The 21,673-nt window shown below is 32.5% G+C and overlaps 2 protein-coding genes across 2 annotated transcripts; one reads left to right on the top strand and one right to left on the bottom strand.

Moving 5' to 3' along the window:
• Positions 1 to 8,636: 8,636 nt before the first annotated feature.
• LOC124921318 lies at positions 8,637 to 9,475 on the bottom strand. Its single transcript, XM_047461958.1, has 2 exons — positions 9,211 to 9,475; positions 8,637 to 9,139 (listed from the first exon to the last, which is right to left on the bottom strand). The coding sequence occupies exons 1-2, from the start codon at positions 9,473 to 9,475 to the stop codon at positions 8,637 to 8,639; spliced, it is 768 nt and encodes a 255-aa protein (XP_047317914.1).
• A 6,977-nt stretch (positions 9,476 to 16,452) lies between these two features.
• LOC124942933 lies at positions 16,453 to 17,138 on the top strand. The gene is made up of 2 exons (XM_047483506.1): positions 16,453 to 16,662; positions 16,699 to 17,138. Exons 1-2 carry the CDS (start codon positions 16,651 to 16,653, stop codon positions 16,999 to 17,001), a joined length of 315 nt encoding a protein of 104 aa, XP_047339462.1. The 5' UTR covers positions 16,453 to 16,650; the 3' UTR covers positions 17,002 to 17,138.
• Positions 17,139 to 21,673: the final 4,535 nt, after the last annotated feature.

The following is a 21,673-nucleotide window of genomic DNA, read 5'->3' as shown; positions in this document are numbered from 1 at the left end:
TCCATCGCAGATCTAGCAATAACAGTTTGTTTAGAAAATTTCCAAGATATAGCTGCACCTCTAAGTGTAAATATATATCTACTTGTTGACTTAGAGTGTTTCATATCTGAAATCCAATTAGCATCAGTGTACCCTTCGATAACAGCAGGATGTCTCGTGTAGTACAGACCATAATCACGAGTATTTCTTAAATACCTAAGTAATCGTAGAATGGCTTTCCAATGATTATTACCCGAATTACTCGTGTATCTACTTAGTTTGCTTACTACATAGGCTATATCTGGTCTTGTACAACTCATTAAGTACATTAGACTCCCAATTATTCGAGTATATTCTAATTGAGAAACACTCTCTCCATGATTTTTAGATAGATGTTGACTCGTATCAATCGGAGTCTTAGCCAATGTCGAATCATCCTTGTTAAATTTTTCAAGGATCTTATCCACATAATGTGATTGACTTAGAACTATCCCTTCCGATGTTCTAATCACTTTGATTCCAAGAATCACATCAGCCAATCTCATATCTTTCATATCAAATTTTGAATTGAACATATCTTTAGTGGATTTAACCATTTTATAATTACTTTCAATGATAAGTATGTCATCTACATAAAGACATAAAATGACGTAACCATTTGTTGTGTCTTTAATATAAATACATTTATCACATTCATTGATCTTAAATCCACTTGAGATCATAGCATGATCAAATTTCTCATGCCATTGTTTTGGAGCTTGTTTTAATCCATACAATGACTTAACCAATTTACAAACTTTATTTTCTTGCCCTTGAGAAGAAAACCCTTGAGGTTGATCTATGTAAATTTCTTCTTCCAAGTCTCCATTTAAGAAAGTTGTTTTTACGTCCATTTGATGAACTTCTAGATTGCGCAAAGAAGTAATCGCAAGAATCAATCGAATAGAAGTTATTCTCGTAACTGGAGAATATGTGTAACGACCTTGACTCTTACTTTACTTAGACCGAGTGCTGGATTTTTAAAAACATATATATATTTAAGTGGAAAACAGAAACATTTGCGGAAGAGTTATAAAAGTATGATTGTTATTACAAAACCAGACCCTTTAAAAACAACAAGGCCCTTCTCCTTAAAAATAATTACAACCTGGTCCCTTAATACAAAACATTGGTCTTTAGGTGCTAGACCTTAAAAGCACTTGAAATATAAAACGTTGGGTCATTAAGTGCCAGACCTTAAAAGCACTTGAAATACACCTGTCCCTCCTCCCACACACACGCCTCCCCTGCACCCTGCGCACCCTCCAAGCCTCCCTTCATTGATCAACAGATTGATTTGGTTGTGTACCTACACCACACAAGTATAGTGAGTCTAAAGACCCAGCAAGCATATTTTGAATAGTATATAAAAAGCCAAGTAAAAGCTGACTGATATTGATGTGTTGCCTTTGTAAAACTGTTTATAAAATGGTTAGAACAGAAACATTCTTGAGCACATACTGGCCCTTTACGTTTCAGAGCTGATCCTGAAAGTTAGAAATCCCTTTGAGCACATAGTTGGAAGGGCACTCTTCGGAGTCCATCCCTAAAGTCCACAACCTGAATAGACACTTGTCTGTGTGGGTAGGATCTTCTAGAGCTCGTCCCAGAAGTCCAGTCCCAATAGAACCCCCATCACATATTTTGGCTTCAGACTACCAGAGCTCTACCTAGCTAGCCTTCTGCCCAGATCCATCCAGTTCATAACTCATGGTCCACAAAAACATATTATACTTTTGGAAAAACATAACTTACCTTTGAAACAGATCATGCCTTTGAAAACAGTATATACTTTGCAAATACAGATCATATAAACAAGTGTGGGTTTCTAAAGATGAGTTGAGAAAAGAGCTTGCCTTATAAGATGACCTTGCTGCTATGTTATGATCCTGCTCAAGGTGCTATGGTCTTGCTTCTAAAGTGTGCCTTTGGTTTTCTTAGTAGAGAGATAGTGGTAAGAATATAATGAAGGAAGGGGTGTCCTATATATAGTACTAAAAGAAAACTGGTCACTTGCTTGTCACCTGTTGGGTTTACTAATATAATAATAAAAAGGGCTGGTCACTTGCTGGTTTTAGTCATGGGTTAACAAAAGATGACTGGTCACCTGCTTCTCTTAGGCATGGGTTAATAAAAATGGCTGGTCATCTACTTGTCATGGGCATGGGCTAATTAAAATATCTTGTCATTACTTAAGTATACTAATATAATAATACAAAAGGCTTGTCACCATCTTGTCTTAAGCATGGGCTAATAAGAAATATCTGGTCATTACTTAAGTATATACTAATATAATAATACAAAGGGCTTGTCATCACTTAAGTATACTAATATAATAATACAAAGGACTTGTCACCATCTTGTCTTAAGCATGGGCTACTAATAAATGGCTGGTCATCTACTTGTCATGGGCATGGGTTAATAATAAATGGCTGGTCATCTACTTGTCATGGGCATGGGCTAATAAAAATGGCTTGTCATCACTTAAGTATACTAATATAATAATACAAAGGGCTTGTCACCTGCTGGTCATCACTTGGGTTAAATAATATAATAATAAAAGGCCTCGTCACTTACTTGTCACCTGCTTGCCATAAACAAAAAGGGCTGGAAAATATAAACAGTCGGACTCCTCGGTCGGACCCCCTCGGTCGCGACGTAGATTGTCCTTCGGTCGGACCTCCTCGGTCGAGACATAGATATAACCTCGGCCCCGGCCCCGATTTTGACCTGGGCCCTTGGTTTCTGCCTAGACCGAAGTTTACTCGGTCTAAAAATGAAATTTTGGGTGTGACAATATGTATCAAAATAATCAAGACCTTCTCGTTGGCGATATCCTTTTACCACCAGTCTTGCCTTATATTTATCAATTGATCCATCAACTTTCATTTTTCTTTTGAAAATCCATCGGCAACCTAGTGGGTTATTTCCCGGAGGCAGATCCACTAGTTCCCATGTATGGTTTTACAAGATAGATTCTATCTCACTATTAATTGTCTATTTCCATTGAGGCCCTTCAGACGAGTTAATTGCCTCATTATACGTTTGAGGTTCACTTTCCATCATAAAAGTAATAAAATCTGGACCAAATGATTTTTCGGTTCTAGCTCGTTTACTTCGTCTAAGTTCAACCTAAACTTCATTCTCCTTTTCTTGTTCATCTAGTTCAAGAAATCTTTTTGGAGAACGTTGTTCTTCATTAGACTTATATGGAAGTACATGTTCAAAGAACAATGCATTTCTTGATTCCATTATCGCATTCTTATGGATATCCAGAATGTCCGATTTAAACACAAGAAAACGATAAGCACTACTGTTATGTGCATATCCAATAAATATACAATCAACAGTTTTTGGTCCTGTTGAGTTATGGAGCCTACACTTATAATAAACTCTACAAGTGTTAATTAGAGTTTATTAGGTTTATATTTGGTTTTGGGCTTGGGCCTGACCAAGAGTTATTTAGGTTTATTACCTGAATGTTTACCCTATAAATATGTGATTATTAAGGGTTTACATGGTTAAGATAGAATTCTAGAGAGATAAAGTGTGAGACAAAAACTCTGTATTCCTTCTTCTTCTTCATAGTGAAATATGGTGGTGGCTGAAGTGGATGTAGCTCAATTTGAGTGAACCACTATAAATCTGTGTGTTCTTGTGTTCTTCTTTCTTGCGTTTTTACATATTGTTTCAAATAGGTCGGATTTGGGAGATACAAAAACTAACAACTGGTATCAGAGCAGCTAGGCTAGATCTGAGAATTTGAAATGATGGCAAGTGAGAACAGTATAGGACATGGGATTGGAAGATTTGATGGGACAGATTATGCCTTCTAGAGAATGCAGATTGAAGATTATCTCTATGAAAAGAAGCTTCATGTTCCTTTGAGTGTAAAACCCGAGAAGATGGATGAAGCTGAATGGAAACTCCTTAATAGACAGGTTTTGGGAGTTGTCCGATTGACGCTAGCCAAGACGGTTGCTCACAATGTAGCAAAGAAGAAGACCACCATGGGTCTGATGAAAGCTCTTTCTTATATGTATGAGAAACCATCTGCTAACAACAAGGTACACTTAATGAAAAGACTCTTTTACTTAAGAATAGTTGATGATACTTCTGTCACTACTCATTTGAATGAATTCAATACAATTGTGAATCAATTGCTATCTGTTGAGATTGATTTTGAGGATGAAGCTACTGCCCTGATTTTGTTAGCATCTCTACCAAATAGTTGGGAACCTATGAGGGCATCAATTAGTAATTCAGTTGGAAATGCTAAACTGAAATTTATTGAAGTTAGAGATCGTATTTTGCTGAAGAGGTTCGTAAAATTGATTCTGATGAAACATTCAAAGGTTCTGCTTTGAATGTAGAAAACAAGGGTAGAGGTAATGATAGAAATTTCAACCGAGGTAAGAGCAGATCTATGTCAAGGAGCAGGAGGAGTCAGTCTAAGTCTGGGTGGACATTTGAGTGCTGGAATTTTGGTAAACAAGGTCATTTAAAGAGGTATTGCAAAGCACCGAAGAAAAACAGTGATGATAAAAATGATGCAGCCAACGTTGTTACAAAATCTGTCACTGATGCGTTACTTCTGTATGTTGATAGCTCGATAGATTCATGAGTTTTGGACTCAGGAGCGTCTTTCCACACCACTACTCACAAAGAATTAATGGAGAATTATGTGGCTGGAAACTGTGGGAAAGTATATCTTGCTGAGCCACTAGATATTGTTGGCATGAGGGACATCAAATTGAAGATGACAAATGGTTATGTTTGAAAGATTAATAAGGTGAGACACATTCCAGGTTTAATGCACAATCTGATCTCTGTTACACAACTTGATGAAGAAGGTCACAATTTCAGTTGTGGAAATGGTGCATGAAAGGTGACTAAAGGAGCAATTGTTGTTGCTCGAGGTCACAAAACTGGAACGTTATACACGACTTCAACTTACAGAGAATCAGTTGCTACTGTAGTTGATGACTCGAAGAACAGTGAGTTATGGCATTGCAGGTTGGGCCATATGAGCGAAAAAGGGATGAAAATTCTTTTGAAGAATGGACAGATTCCAGACCTGAAGTCTGTTGAACATCAGTTATGTGAAAACTGCATTTTGGAAAACAGAAATGAGTGAGTTTCTTAAAGATTAGGAAGGAGCTCAAGAAAGAAAGGCTAGAGTTGGTACACACTGATGTGTGGGGACCTGCACCTGTTTCTTCTATTGGCGGATCACAATACTACGTGACGTTTATAGATGATTCGACAAGAAAGGTATGGGTATATTTTATGAAGCACAAGTCTGAAGTATTTTCTATTTTCAAGAAATGGAAGACTTTGGTTGAAAATGAAACAAATCAGAAAGTTAAGTGTTTGAGATCCGACAACGGAGGTGAATATATCAATTCAGATTTCAAAGACTATTGTGCTGTGAATGGGATCAGTATGGTGAAGACGGTTCCCCGAACGCCTCGAGAGAGTGGAGTAGCTGAACGAATGAATCGAACATTGAACGAGTGTGCTAGAAGCATGAGATTGCATGCAGGGCTGCCTAAAACCTTCTGGGCAGAAGCTATAAATACTGCTGCCTATTTGATAAACAGGGGACCCTCTGTTCCTCTTGAATTCAGAATTCTTGAAGAAGCCTGGAGTAATAAAAGGTAACATTTCTTATTTGAAAGTGTTTGGTTGTTTATCATATGTTCATATTAATGAATGTGATAGGAGCAAGCTTGATCCAAAGTCTAATAAATGTTTTTTCATTGGTTATGGTGATATCGAGTTTGGTTATCGTTTCTGAGATAATCAAAATTTGAAGATCATTTGTAGCAGAAATGTTATCTTCAATGAACAGGTTCTCTACAAAGATTGTGTTGGGAAGACACCAGATGGTGATTCCAAGTTAGAAGAGACTGGTACAGTCGATTTGAGAGATTTTTCAGCTGAATATATAACGACTGTCGAAGAAACAATGTGTTGTTGAAGATGAAATTGTTAAGAACGTGGCCCCAGATGTAAATCAGCAAACACCGGTTATACAGTTGAGAAGATCGTCAAGGAATCGAAAACCAGTTGAGAGGTGGTCTCCATCTCTAAACTATATCTTGTTGACAGATAGAGGTGAACCTGAATGCTATGAGGAAGCAATACAATCTGATGAATCAGTTAAGTGGGAGTCTGCAATGAAGGATTTGGGTGTTGCAAAACAAATCCTTGGGATTAGAATTTTCAAGGATGGAGAAGTTCTCAAGCTTTCACAAGAAGAATATGTGAAGAAAGTTCTTAGCATGTTCAACTTGTATGATGCAAAACCAGTTACTACCCCCTTAGCTAGTCACTTCAGACTATCTAAAGATTAGTCACCTTTAACAGAGGAGGAGAAAAATTACATGGCAACTGTTCCGTTTGCCTCTTCCATTGGTTGTATTATGTATGAGATGGTTTGCACAAGACCAGACATATCACATGTAGTGGGAGTTGTTAGCAGATTCATGAGCAATCCGGGTAGAAAAGATTGGGAAGCAGTAAAGTGGATACTACGATACTTAAGAGGAAGTATGGGTCTCTCTTTGTGTTTTCAAAAGTAAGAATATGTTGATGCTGATAATGGTGGTGATGCTGATAGTAGGAAGATCACAACATGGTATATTTATACTCTGGGAGGTACTACAATCAGTTGGGTTTCAAAATTGCAAAAGATTATTACTCTTTCTAGTTGTGAGGCAGAGTATGTTGCTATGATAGAAGCTGCTAAGGAGATGACGTGGTTACAACCCTTTTTGCTAGAATTAGGTCAAGACTACGAGGGAAGTGTGTTGTGATGCGACAGTCAGAGTGTCATTCATTTGGCAAAGAATCCTGTTTATCATGGAAGAACGAAGCATATACAGGTTCGTTATCATTTCATCCGGTCAGCTTTAGAAGATGGAGTATTAGCTCTTGAGAAGATTCCCGGGAGTGAGAATCCAGCTGATATGCTGACGAAAGCTATGACAAATGAGAAACTGAAGTTGTGTGCAACTTCAGTTGGTCTTCTTCGTTAAGACACCAGATGGAAAGCCGCTACCGATTGAGAGATGATGAAATTAGTCTTCAAGTGGAAGATTGTTGAGTTATGAAGCCTACACTTATAATAAACTCTACAAGTATTAATTAGAGTTTATTGAGTTTATATTTGGTTTTGGGCTTGGGCCTGACCATGAGTTATTTAGGTTTATTACTTGAATGTTTACCCTATAAATATGTGATTATTAAGGGTTTACATGGTTAAGATAAAATTCTAGAGAGATAAAGTGTGAGTCAAAAACTATGTATTCCTTCTTCTTCTTCATAGTGAAATCTGGTGGTGGTTGAAGTGGATGTAGCTCAATTTGAGTGAACTACTATAAATCTGTGTGTTCTTGTGTTCTTCTTTCTTACATTTTTACAGATTGTTTCAAGCAGGTCTGATTTGGGAGATACAAATCCTAACAGGTCCAACTTTCACCTTTTTAGGTAATGGTACGGCTACCTTAGCTAGACACCCCCACATTCGTAAGTATTCATATGATGGTTTTCTTTAATGCCATAATTCATATGGACTCTTATCTAGCTTCTTTCGTGGAACCTTATTTAAAAGGTAATTAGCTGTCAAAATAGCTTCTCTCCACATGTTTTGTGGTAGACCAGAACTTAATAGAAGTGAATTCATCATTTCTTTTAATGTTCTATTTTTCCTCTCAGTCGTACCGTTTTGCTGAGGAGAATAAGGTGTTGTCGTCTCATGGATTATACCATGTTGAGCACATAGCTCGGCAAAAGGTGATTCATATTCACCTTCTCTATCATTTCTTAACACCTTGATCTTTTTACCAAGTTGGTTTTCAACCTCATTTTTATAGAGAGTAAATTTCTCTATGGCTTCATTTTTACTTTTAAGAATATACACATAACAATATTTTGTGTTATCATCAATACAAGTAATGAAGTGTTTTCCTCCACCACGTGCTGATGTACTTTTTAAATCACACACATCTGTATGAATTAAATCAAGCGGTCTATTACTTCTTTCAACGTTTCGAAAGGATGATCTCGTCAATTTCGCTTCAACACAAATTTCACACCTGTGTTTCTTATCCATTTCGAATGTAGGCATACTATTCAGTTTTATTAATCGATGCATCAAATCATAATTAATATGACCTAGTCTACCATGCCATAAAATGGAAGACTCCAACAAATAAATTGAAGACTTATTCTTTTCATTCATAATTGGCTTAACTGCCATTACATTTAGCTTAAAAAGTCCATCAGTAGCATAACCTCTACCTATAAACATTCCACCTTTGGATAAAATAATTATATCCGTCTCAATCACAATTCTAAAACCATGCTTACTTAGAAGAGATCTGGATATCAAATTTTTTCGAATCTCCGGAACATACAAAACATTAGTCAATGTTAAATATTTCCCTGAAGACAACCATAACACCACTTTTCCTTCACCTTGTATGTTAGAAGTGGCAGAATTCCCCATGAAAAACTTTTCACCATTCTTCACATCTTCGAGGCTTGAAAATACTTCTTTGTTGGAGAAAACATGTCTTGTAGCTCCTTTATCAACCCACCACTCTCGTGGATTAGACCCCCACCAAGTTAACCTCAGATATCATCGCACATAGATCCATGTCCGATAATCCTTGAGTCAAGTTAGCCTCTCGAACTCTTCTCCACTTCTTGCAATCGGAAGATCTATGGCCCATGCCATTGCAATTGAAACACTTGCCTGTGAACTTCTCATAAATTCCTCCTTTAGGATTAAGGTTCCAGTTTTTGACAAAAGAATTTTGTTTCTTCTTGTCTTTACCATGTTCAACCATATTTTCTTTAGCCACATGTTGACTAAAGTATTTCTTTGAGACGCTTTTATTTTCTTTTTCAATGCGTAGACGAATTACCAATTCTTCTACGTTCATCTCCTTTCGCTTGTGCTTAAGGTAATTTTTGAAATCGTTCCAAGACGGTGGCAACTTCTCAATAATAGCCGCCACTTGGAAAGTTTCTCCTAAATTCATGCCCTCGGCATGCATTTCGTGCAAAATAACTTGGATCTCTTGAACTTGTTTAATGACCAGTCTTGAATCTACCATTTTATAGTCCTAAAATCGACCGACCATAAATTTTTTGCACCCGCATCTTCTGTTTTGTACTTACGTTCAAGAGATTGCCATAGTTCTTTGGCCGTATTCTTTTCATTGTACACATTGTACAATGAATCTGATAAGTCATTCAACACGTAATTTCTACATAAAAAATCTGAATGGTGCCAAGCATCAATGGACGAAGCCGATTGCACATCAACTTTCGGATGCACGTTTGCATCCGACGAAGAAGCCACGTTTGGCTCATCGATTTTGGGAGTGGGAGGATCCTCCGTGAGGAATCGCGCAAGACTTAGGGCCGTGAGGTAGAATAACATCTTCTACTGCCATCTCTCAAAGTTTGAGCCATCAAACTTTTCTGGCTTATCCAGATGGTTAGCTGGAACCGACATCCTCATGTTAGAAGTACAAAACTAGAAACGTGTAAGAATCTGAGATAAGTAATATTTGACACTGTTTTAAGATTGTTGGTAATCTTATCTCGTAAAAATTACACGTAAATAATATATGAATACAATAAAATGATAATAGAACAGATACAATAGATTATGTAATGAGATGAAGAAATGTCTTCTCGTTTGCTCCAAGACCTGTGAAATCACAGTTCCCTTAAAACAGTTTCACCGTCTCCCGTTTGTGCTAGAGAGTTTCGTCGGTGGCTACTTCCCAGGGTACAACGGAACCTGCAATAATTTAGCACAGAAAAACCACTACAACAACGAACTAGACAAAAGTACCTGAATCACAATCACCGGGTTTCGCACAGAGATGGTCGAGTCAAGAAACTCGAAGAACACTCACAAGAACACTAACAATAAATACTCACAAGAACAAGGAAAGACTTTTAGAATTCTAGAGTGAGAAGTTATAAGATCATGTGTGGAGAGGAATACAATGTGAAGGGATATTTATAGTTGAAAATTAAACTCATAATCGATTCTTTAATCCAACAGTCACTAATCCATCATCCATTCATCCAACGGTTATCGTTGCTTGCCTTTTCATCATCTTTGCAAGTTACATCCTACAATAAATATTTTGTAGTTACAATAGCAATTAACACTATTTGTTAATTGCCTCATTCAAGACATTTATGTTAGTGGTAACAATTAACAAATTTAATTCACAATGAATTTAATGTGAATTTCATTTGGATGAAATTTCACCTTAATTCACATTTGAATTTCATGTGAATTTCATGTGAATTTCATTTGGATTAATTTCACTTTAATTCACATTTGAATTTCATGTGAATTTCATTTGGATTAATTTCACTTTAATTCACATTTGAATTTCATGTGAATTTCATTTGAATTAATTTCACACTTAATTCACATTTGAATTTGGTGTGAATTTCATTAGCCCAAATATTATTTCCATTTAATTAATGGAATTAGTTTAATTCCAACAATATGAACTGATTAACAACTTCAACAACCTCATTTGTTGGCCTTAATATAGCTCTCTCCTACAGATAGTTAGCATTATCATAATGTGTGGTGAAATTTGGGTAGTTACCATTAACCAAAGTCATATTATCGTCACCAACACGCTCCAATAACAACTCGTTCGGAATTTTTATCCATGAGTCGCATTCAACTGAATTTTACACACCATCTCCGATGGCCAACAACTAATCATCAAAGTTTTTGATCTTATTGCGTTCCTCAACCAAACCCATTAAAAGTTGCATATTTTGCAACAACTTGAAAATACGAAAATGTTTTCACAATTGTTTTATGCAAGCATTAACAATGTCCCTAACCACCTTTTAGAATTAAGGTAAATTTGGCAAAAGTCACCACTCAATGTCAATGTTATCCCACCAAAGACTTTATCACCATTTTTTGTATCACAAAAACTCATTATGTTTCTCAAAGTCCTATCTAAAGCCTCAAAATAGTATTTATGAGCCATAAGTGACTAATTACATATAAATAATGATTTATATATATATATATATATATTTTTTTTTTTGTAAAAGTTCAGCATTTGCAGTCCCATGCTTGATACACATACAGCCTCCGAATCCAGTTTACACGGAATAAAAAATCTAGAATGAGTTGTTCAACCACCAAGTAATAATAATGATGTTATTGAAGAAGTTGCTACCACATGTACAATGCGGCCATAAAACTGCAACCGATTTATCACTTTTTTCCAAAGAAAAGTTTTACATGTGCCCCATGTCCATAGACAAAATAACATTTTCCTAATTTATTCAAAGTTGGTTCGATCACGCACTTGTAAATGTCAATTTGAAGTTCATTTAGAACTTTGACATTATTTTGATGTTAATCATACAATTCATATCTATTGCAATGCAATTCATCATGTACTAGACTATTACCTAAGTTCATGTAAGGAATTAAATTCGGTAACTCCATCCCATGAAAATCCATCAAAGATTTGTGTGCCCTTTGAAGTATTTCTTCAAACTAAAATAATGCATGACTTGTTACTTGACTATGACCTGAATTGTGGTTCCTAGAGTTGCATGTTTTTCGTAAAATAATTATTACATCTTCTGTAAGTATAAAAAAATTATTAGTCCATAACATAGCATAATCTACGACTTCACAATAAATTAAGAGTGTAGCAAATAAATGACAAATTTGTCTACCTATAGCCTAAATAGAAGCTTCTTTTATCGCTTCATTCCATTCTCTATCATCACTATATAAGACTACACTCAAACACAATTAATAAAGATATGTACGTACCTGAAACAATCTCTCCAAAATACTTTTATTTTTTAATATCACTTATTAATGCACCCGGTCTAATGTAAAACACATTGTTCACCATATCCGGTTTATAATACACGGTCTGGGTAAGCATGTGAGCAATCTCATGTCACTAAGTGTCACGTGAGAGTCTAGAAAACGTTTGAATAAACCACTGGTCTACAAATCGTCATGGCATCTTGATAATTCTGCGCCATATACCTTGGACTTCCAGTATGAGACGATGCCAAAATAACTCTATCACTATCACAATATATATGCATGTAGAAAATGATAGATAACGATTGATAAAACAATGAAATGTTCTTTATATGTTTATTTATAAAAGAGAGTACCAAAACAACATTTGAACAATTATACTTAGTGAAATAGTCATAAAAAACAACACAATATATGTATGTAGAAAATGACAGATTCTTTATTTGTTTATTTAAATTATTGAAGAGATCATATTAATGATGAGTATGATTCAAATATGGAGAGTTTATATGAATTTATATCACAATATAAGCATGTAGAAAATGATAGATAGAAAATTATAGGTTTCTTTATATGTTTATTTAAAAAAAAAAAAAGCAGTACGAAGAAAAACATTTCATCCATTATACTTAGTTAAATAGTCATAAAACAATAGCTAGCACAATAAATGCATTTAGAAAATAATAGATTCTCTATTTGTTTATTTAAAAAACAGACATTTGATCCACTGTACTTAGTTAAATATTCATAAGAAAATAGCACAATACATGCATTTAGAAAAAGATTGTTTTATGCAAGAATTAACAATATCACCCGGTTAGAATATAATATGTTGGTAAAATATTATCACATTATGATAATATAAATATTATATTAGCTTTTTTATAAGTTTAATCTAATATCTATATATTAGACCTAACCTATGTAACTCAAAAACACAATTCAATATCATTCTAATACAATCTTTCTTCTTATTCTAATATGGTATCAGAGCTCTCTCGGTGAGAGGTTTCATTTTTAGTCTTTTGATGTCTCCATCAATAGTTATATTAGTCATTGATGGAGGCTCTAATAATGCTCTATTTATTATTATTATATTTTAATAATATATATTTTTTCAAATAATTTTGTTGATGATCTTATTTTTTTTGCCAATCACAATCTCTGAGTTTTGTTTTCAGTTGTTGCTTTATCCCAATAGTAAATGCCTATATTTTTATTGGTCTTAATCCAATCATATGTGTTTATTGACGTTATTTAGTCAATAAACTACCATTCTTCTGTTAGGATGGGTTTATTTTTAGGTGTTGTTTTACCTAACATTTTATTCCCATGGGACTACCTTCTTCGATGGTTTTTAATTTTAGGCAACACATTGTAATCCCATTATTGGATGGATCTTGAGATTCACGAGTAACTTCGGAGTTTCTTCTCGGTTGTTGTTTCACCCAGCATTCAATGCCCATGAGATTTACTTTCTTTGCTAGTTTTCTTCTGTCAACACACTATCATCAAGTAATTTGATGGATTTAAACACTTACGAGTTTCTGAAGCTTGAAGAATACATCATCAACATTTTAACATCTCGATTGTCTTCAACCTCAAGTTTTTTAAGCGTTTTTCATCTTAAGTTTGAGGAGGGGTGTTATAATATAATATAACTGTAAAATATTATCATAATATGATAAATTGTGATAATATTAATATTATATTATTATATTAGTTTCCTTACAAGTTTAATTTAATGTCTATATATTAGACATAACCTATGTAACTCAAAGATACGATTCAATAGCATTCAATACAATCTTCTTCTATATTCTAATACACCCCGATCAAAATTTGGCAAAAGTCACCAATCAATGCCAATGTTATCCCACCAAAGAATTTATCAACATTTTTTGTATCACAAAAACTCGTTATATTTCTCAAAGTCATATCTAAAGCCTCTAAACAATATTTATGAGCCATAGGAGCCTCATTCCATATAATTAATGATGTTTTTTTTTTTTTTTTTTTTTTTTTTAAAGTTCAGTATTTGCAGTCCCATGCTTGATATCACATACAGCCTCCGAATCCAGTTTACACAGATTAACAAATCTAGAATGGGATGTTCAACCACTAGGTAATAATAATAATGATGTTATTCAAGAATTTGCTACCACATGTACAATGCGGCCATAAAACTGCAACCGATTTATCACTTTTTTCCACAGAAAAGTTCTACATGTGCCCCATGTCCATAGACAAAATAACAATTTCCTAATTTATTCAAAGTTGGTTCGATCACACAGTTGTAAATGTCAATTTGAAGTTCATTTAGATGTTTGACATTATTTTTATGTTGATCATACAATTCATATCTATTGCAATGCAATTCATCATGTACCAGACTATTACCAAGTTCATGTAAGGAATTAAAATTCGGTAACTCCATCCCATGAAAATCCATCAAAGATTTGCGTGCCCTTTGAAGTATTTCTTCTATCTACAATAATGCATAATAATGCATGACTTGTTACTTGACTATGATCTGAATTGTGGTTCCTAGAGTTGCATGTTTTTCGTAAAATAATTATTACATCTTCTGTAAGTATATAAAAATTATTAGTCCATAACATAGCAGAATCTACGACTTCACAATAAATTAAGAGTGTAGCAAATATATGACAAATTTGTCTCCCTGTAGCCTAAATAGAAGATTTCTTTATCGCTTCATTCCATTCTCTATCATCACCAAGTAAGCCTAAAGAATAACAAGCTCATTTATACGATGGGTATACAATATCATCAATTTTTCTAATGTTTTCAAAATCAATAGCACCCTAACAACATCCTTAAATAATCGTGTTTTCCACTAGTTGGGTGCGCATATGATAGTTGACCAACATTATGACATCGTTTATGTTTTCTCCAAGCATATAGTGATTTATTCCAAACTCAATAGCTTAAGATCAATACTTTTTTTTATTCAAATGCATTAACAAGGGTTCAGATAAAGCACGAACCTTAATGGTTCCTCATTCTGATTGTTACTAAATATTAAGGTTCTTGCTCTATCCGAACCCTTGTTAATGTATTTTGAATAAATACTTTATTGATTTTAAGCGATTGCACCATTCAACATTTATGTGGGCTTGATGCTTAACTATTAAATCTCTATTGTATGGAACGACGTATCGATTATCAAGTTCTATGTTGTTTTTAACAACAACCCTTCCATGGTCCATTCGTGTATATAATGGGAAAGTTTCATGATCCATCTCAATTTGTCCACAAAATGGTCTAGGGTAATATTATAAGCATTTTTTATTTGCCATGCATGGAGATCCAGGTCTAGCTAGCCCACAAGGACCGTACATCATATATATTCTTCAATAATTCTATATCATGTCTTATCTTTCTCAAGGTACAGTAATTCAGTTGTGATAATATTATCAATTTGTGCTACAATTAGACACTTGTCTTTAGGATGCAAAACAATCAGGATATGTGCATGCGACAATCCTCTCTTTTGGAACTCGATTGTATATAAGACTACACTCAAATAAATTAGTGAAGTTAACATTACACATTAAAATAAGATGTGTACGTACCTGAAACAACCTCTCCAAAATACTTTTCTTTTTTCATATCACTTATCAATTTGTCCAATCTAATGTTAAACATATTGTTCACAATATTCGGTCTATCATACACGGTCTGACTAGGGTAGTGATCAAGCATGTGAGAAATCTCATGTCACTAAGTGTCAAGTGAGGGTCAAGAAAACGTTTGGATAAACCAATGGTCTACAAATCATCATGGCATTTTGATACTTCTGCGCCATATACCTTGGACTTCATGTATGAGACGATGGCAAAAGAACTCTATCACTATCACAATATATGCATGTAGAAAATGGTAGATATAATCGATTGATAAAAAAATGATATGTTCTTGATATGTTTTGTTTATAAAAGAGATAGTACGAAAAACATTTGATCAATTATACTTAATTAGTTAAATAGTCATAAAAAACAGCACAATATATGTATGTAGAAAATTATATAGATTCTTTATTTGTTTATTTAAAAAAAGATAAGTGAAAGAAAGCGGGAGATGGAGCAAAGATGTATAAATTTGAAGTTGTGGATGATTATGATCATTCAAATTATGAAAGAGATCATATTGATGATGAGTATGATTCAATTCGAATATGGAGAGTTTATATGACTATAATATTACGTATATTATTAGTAGCGGAGACAAAGACGAGGAGGACGAGGAATTTATATATCACAATATAAGCATGTAGAAAATTATAGCTAGGTTTCTGTATATGTTTATTTAAAAAACAAACAATATAGAAGAAAAATATTTGATCCAGTTAAATAGTCATAAAACAATAGCTAGCACAATATATGCATGCATGTAGAAAATAATAAATTCTCTATTTGTTTATTTACGAAGAAAATCCACTGTACTTAGTTAAATATTCATAAAATACCTATTTAGAAAACGATTGATAGAAAACTATTAACAGAAAATGATAGCTAAAATCCTTATTTATTTAAATAACAGACGGAAGAAATGGAGGTGGAAGAAAGAGGCAGAGGGAACAAAAATGGATACATTTGAGGGCTGTAGATGATTCAGATTTTGAAAGAGGTCAAGTTGATGATTGTCGTCACCTAGAAGAATCAAAATCGAAAAGGAGAGTATTGATTTCGGGATTTCGATAGAAATTCAGGCAAGTAATTGAATTGATTCGATCAAATGGACATATGGAAGAAGACAAAGAATCTGGCCGAAGAGGCCGCCAAAAGGACTCAAAAATCCTGACTACCTCCACCAGGATCGCCAATATCGTCTCCGAGACGCGGTCCAAGGAGTTTGCCGCCGAGGCCAAAGCCGTTGCTGACCACCGCATTAAGTCCCTTACTAAGAAGATCCCCTCCATCACTCTTCTCAGTGCCTCATTGCCTTTCTCGGATCTTGAGAAATTCGGCATCACTGACAATCTGAGACAGTTAGCCCGAGGATTCACGGTCAATACATTTCGGAATTTCCCCATTCATGTTAATCGAAGAAATTTGAACTTCAGTTTCAAATTTAGTGGATCCGGAAAGAGTTGAAACTCTTAAATGTATGTCATCCTTATTTCAGATTCCCCATTCATGGTGATTGAAGAAATTTGAACTTCAATTTCAAATTTAATGGATCCGGAAATAGTTGGAACTCTTAGTGTATGTATGTCATCCTTACTTCATATTCAGCCTTATTTCAAAATGAACTCTTAAAGAATCCAACTTTAAATTAAGTTGTTGTGGTTCATTTTTCTCGTGTTATCTCTTCCTTGAAAAGAGGAAAACAGTATATTGATAGTATGATCTTCAACTATATTATGTTATATTTGTCTGAAATATGGTAATTACATGCCAAGAAACATTCAGGATATATGAGAACTAATAAACAAGTATTAGTTAAGAAACTCACATCAGATTGTAAACATCTGAATCTCGTTTACTTCGCTGCATGCTATTAGTTTGATGGGCACTGGTGTGGCTCATTGCATGTTAAAAATCCTGGCTTGGATGGACACATAGAAACTAACTTTCGGTAAACTACAACCAATTATTGCTTCCAGTCTTATTTTTAAGGGTTTGGTATTTTGTTAGATGATAGCTCTTTTTTTCTTGCATTCCTGCATGTTAAATGTAGCTGCAACTATTTGCAGTTTGATAAAAACATATCGTCTAGTCACAACGGTCCATTAGACATTGGTATACTGACAAGAATGTTAAATGGTATTTCATTCTTTGCTAGTCAAAATGATAATTTTTTTCTTCTTCCTACTATGATTATCTGCATCATGAGTGTATTTATTTCTTACATTTCCTAGTATATTTCCTAGTATCTGAATTATAGTTATTAATTTCAAGAGAGCTGACAAATTACTAAAAATGTGAAGTTAGGTAACAATTGCATTAGACTCTCTTATGGGAACTGTTTTTTGGGTTTTGAATCACAGTTCATCCGGGTTCTTGAGGGTGTAAATGCCTCTTGTAAGTCTTGATACATCATGTAGAGTAAAAAATACTCTAAATCCATCACTATTAGCAATTAATGGCCCTATTTTTGAACCTGTCCATAAAATAAAATAGTTAATATTCATGCTTTGTGAGATAGACACTTAATCCTTTAATAAATTGACCATGGTCTTGCACCTTCATGTCAACAAGGATTGGATGTTGTTTCCACATAATAGGAAAGGTGATACCCATTCATGCTTAAATTTATGACTGTTGGTATTTTTTTTATGTTTAGGATCTTTTCCAATGACAAAACACAATGTGAAGGACATTATTTTGTGCTAAATAATCTAAATCTCGTTTTTAAATTTTTATTATTTTTTTATTTATTTGAAACTTAATGATGAGGGAAGACCGATTGAGAACATTATATTTTAGATATTTGTTTTTTCGATTTTTATCTACAGTATTTGTTGCGTTTTCATGCTATCTACCTCTTGACAAAGGTGAGTGTAGTTCTTTTCATTCTTAACTAGTCTTATATATTGAATCTCTGCTTTAAATGTCACTTAAATGAGGAGAAGGTGGTAAAACATCAAATGATTAGTGTGATCCAATAGATTAGGACACCAACGCGGACTATGTGCAAGAAATATTTTGGATTAACACCAATCAGTTCAAAGTCAATATGAAATTTGGATTAATGAGATTTTTCTTAATTAAAATTAGGTTCACATTCATATTATAGGATAAATTTGTTGGAATTAATTGTAATTATTTTTATGTCATTATGTAATTATTATAAGACTCCACTCATTTAATATTATACCTAAACTAATTATATAATAAAATAACCAGCGAACATGAGTTCAGTGGTTCTTCCGTTTTCTCCAAATTCTAACCCTACTTACAATTCTTTCTCACATCTCCAATTCTTGAAACATCTATACTCTCTTCAAACCACAATTGGTTCAAACCACAATTGGATGATAAATTCTTCGTATCAAGGTTTTTGCATTCGCTCAAATTATTTTTTGTTTGGTAAAATTAGATCTAATTATAATTTAAAATGTGTTTTTTAGTTTCTAATTTTGTAAATTATTTTGATACATTTCTCTCGAATTTGTTTCAAACATTTAATTGTTAGCGTGATACAATATGTGAGTTGTTTGTTTCTAATTGTGTTTTAGATCACCTCAAAAGTTTTAGGAAGCTTTTTTCAATCAATTTATTATAACTGGTGTTCCTATTCAATCTTCCTCTTCCAGTTTTGGGCTTGTCACAATAATGTATCAATGTTTTTTTTTTTCTCTTTATTCATTTTTACTCATTTTTAATTAAGTTTTTAATAAATAATTTATGTCAAAAAAAACATAATTTTAATTTGAGTTTTTAAATACATAAAGTATAATTTTAGTTTGATTTTTTAAATAAACAAAGTATTATATTTTTATATTAAAAAATATTATTTAATGTGATTATAAAAATTTTATATGTACTATTTTTTTATTTTATATTAACATTTAAATTTGTATAAAAAACATTATATGTTTTATTTGTATATTAAAAATATTAATTTAATTTATTATTATTTTTAATGTCATTATAAATATATATATATATATATATATATTTTTGTATGTTATATAAATAAATACTCAGTATTTAAGAAGAAAAAAAAAGTTAACTCCAGCCCAAAAGAGATGAGGGGTCCGGTCAGTCCAGCCCAATTCTCCTTATAAATATTTGCAAAGAGAAGAGATGGGTCCGGCCGGGCCCAGCCCAGTCCTCCTTATAAATATTGACGTTTTCATTATTTGCAAAGAGAAGAGAAGGGTTTTGGGGGAGGGATTAAAGATTTTGGGTTTTGGAGAGGAAGCGATTCAAGAAGGAAGGTTGATCGATCGTCGTTTTGATCAGGTAAAAATTCCAGATCAGTTCTTCTTCATTGTTTGAATTTGAACGATTTTCTTGTTCCAACCCTATTTACTGTTTGTATTTTAACGATTTTCTTGATTTAATTGTTGAATTTGATCGATATTCTTGAGATTAATGTTGTTCGTTCGTTTTCGATTAGATTGAAGATCCCTTTTCTATTTTTATTCTGATTTGTGAAATGTTTGTTAAGTTGTTATATATTATGAGTTAGAGTTCTTTTTTCTTTGATTCTGATTCTGTTTTATTTTTTCCGTTCGTTCTTCTGTAGCCAGAATGATACAGTCGGATTCTAATATTGGAAGGAAGCCATACAACCGTTATCTATGTCTTTGTTTGTTAATTTTATATAGATATAATCCCGATTCTTTCTTGGATCATCTCCTGATATTGAATTTACATGTTTCGGTTTGGGTTTTCTTTCTGCAGGACTAGAACTAGAATCGAACAACATGGTTTCAAGATTCATCGGAATAGTTCTTCCCCGTCTTATCAGGTAAAAATCCCATATCAGATCTGTTTCTTTTCACTTTTTTGAAAAATTTGAAAGATGAACTCTTCAACTCTTTTTCTCTGCTTTCTTTTTTCAAATAAAATACACTTATATATTAATTTTATTTATATTTGATTATTATATATAAATTATTATATATAATTGTTTAACACTTACATATATATATATATATATATTAATTGCAGGATATTTTTAGTTTGATATATTATAAGTTCAAGTTTACAAAAGTAAGTTTTGTTTTAAGATTTAAATTTTCCATTTTGTATTAAATTTATTAACAGTTTATTTTACAACTTCTCTATTTAATCAAATATAATTTACATTTTAAATACAAAAAAATTTAAATTAAAACAATTATTTTAATTTATTTTAAAAATTAATAATTTTAAATTTAGAATTAAACTTATATTTAATTTTATATTTTGCATTAACCATATTTTAATAAAATTTAAATTTGTTTTAAATTTATTAAAATTATATTTTTTTTATTTATTGAAATAAAATTTAAATTTTGATTTTAACTTATTTTCATTAAATTTTAATTTAAACTATTCTTTATAAAATTTTATTATTTTTTATTTAATTTTTTACTTATAAATTTCTTATATTATAATTTTAAATTAAACATATTTTTTCAATAATTATAAACAACTTTTATACCTGTTTTATAATTTAAATTTTAATTATATTTATTAAAAACAGATTTGTATTAAATTTTATTTAATTTTTTACTTATTTATTTCTTATATTACAATTTAAAATTTAAATTAAATTTATATTTCGTCATCATTAATTATATTTATCAACACATTTTTTTATTAAAAATTATTTATATTTAATTTTCTATTTATGTAACGTCAAATCTCCTTTGCGTCCACATCTATTAGAGAATCCAAATATATCTGAATCTATGGATCTTATCTTAATAATATAATAACTAGTCAAAATAAGTCAAAATAGATAATTATAATATATCTTAAATCTCTATCGTCAATCTTAATTAATCTTAATGGATATATAATTCGTTAATCTGACTTATCGAGAGAGTCTAAATATCATAAATCTAAATATTTATGAACTTAACTAACCAGAGAATTTTAAATATAAAATAAATCTTTATATCTTTATACCAACTTTATTTGAAATTATCAAAAATTAATATATATATATATATATATATATATATATATATTCCTAATAACATGCTTTTATTATGAATTGCATACATATAAATTATATAAATTGCATGCATATATAAATTTCATGCATATATCGATATAATTTTCCCACACAATTAAATTAGGATGGCTCTGATACCAATTGTTA

Source organism: Impatiens glandulifera, chromosome 1 (assembly GCF_907164915.1).
Source record: "Impatiens glandulifera chromosome 1, dImpGla2.1, whole genome shotgun sequence".
Classification (NCBI taxonomy): Eukaryota; Viridiplantae; Streptophyta; class Magnoliopsida; order Ericales; family Balsaminaceae; genus Impatiens; species Impatiens glandulifera.
Note: the sequence above shows the minus strand (reverse complement) of the source record. Positions and strands in the feature narration are given on the sequence as shown.

What these genes read in the sequence shown, in the direction of transcription:
- LOC124921318 (XM_047461958.1), bottom strand. Translation starts at nt 9,475, where the DNA reads ATGTTATTCTACCTCACGGCCCTAAGTCTTGCGCGATTCCTCACGGAG. An exon ending in ACTATGGCAATCTCTTGAAC is followed by an intron (nt 9,140 to 9,210) that starts GTAAGTACAAAA and finishes ATAAAATGGTAG; the next exon opens with ATTCAAGACTGGTCATTAAA.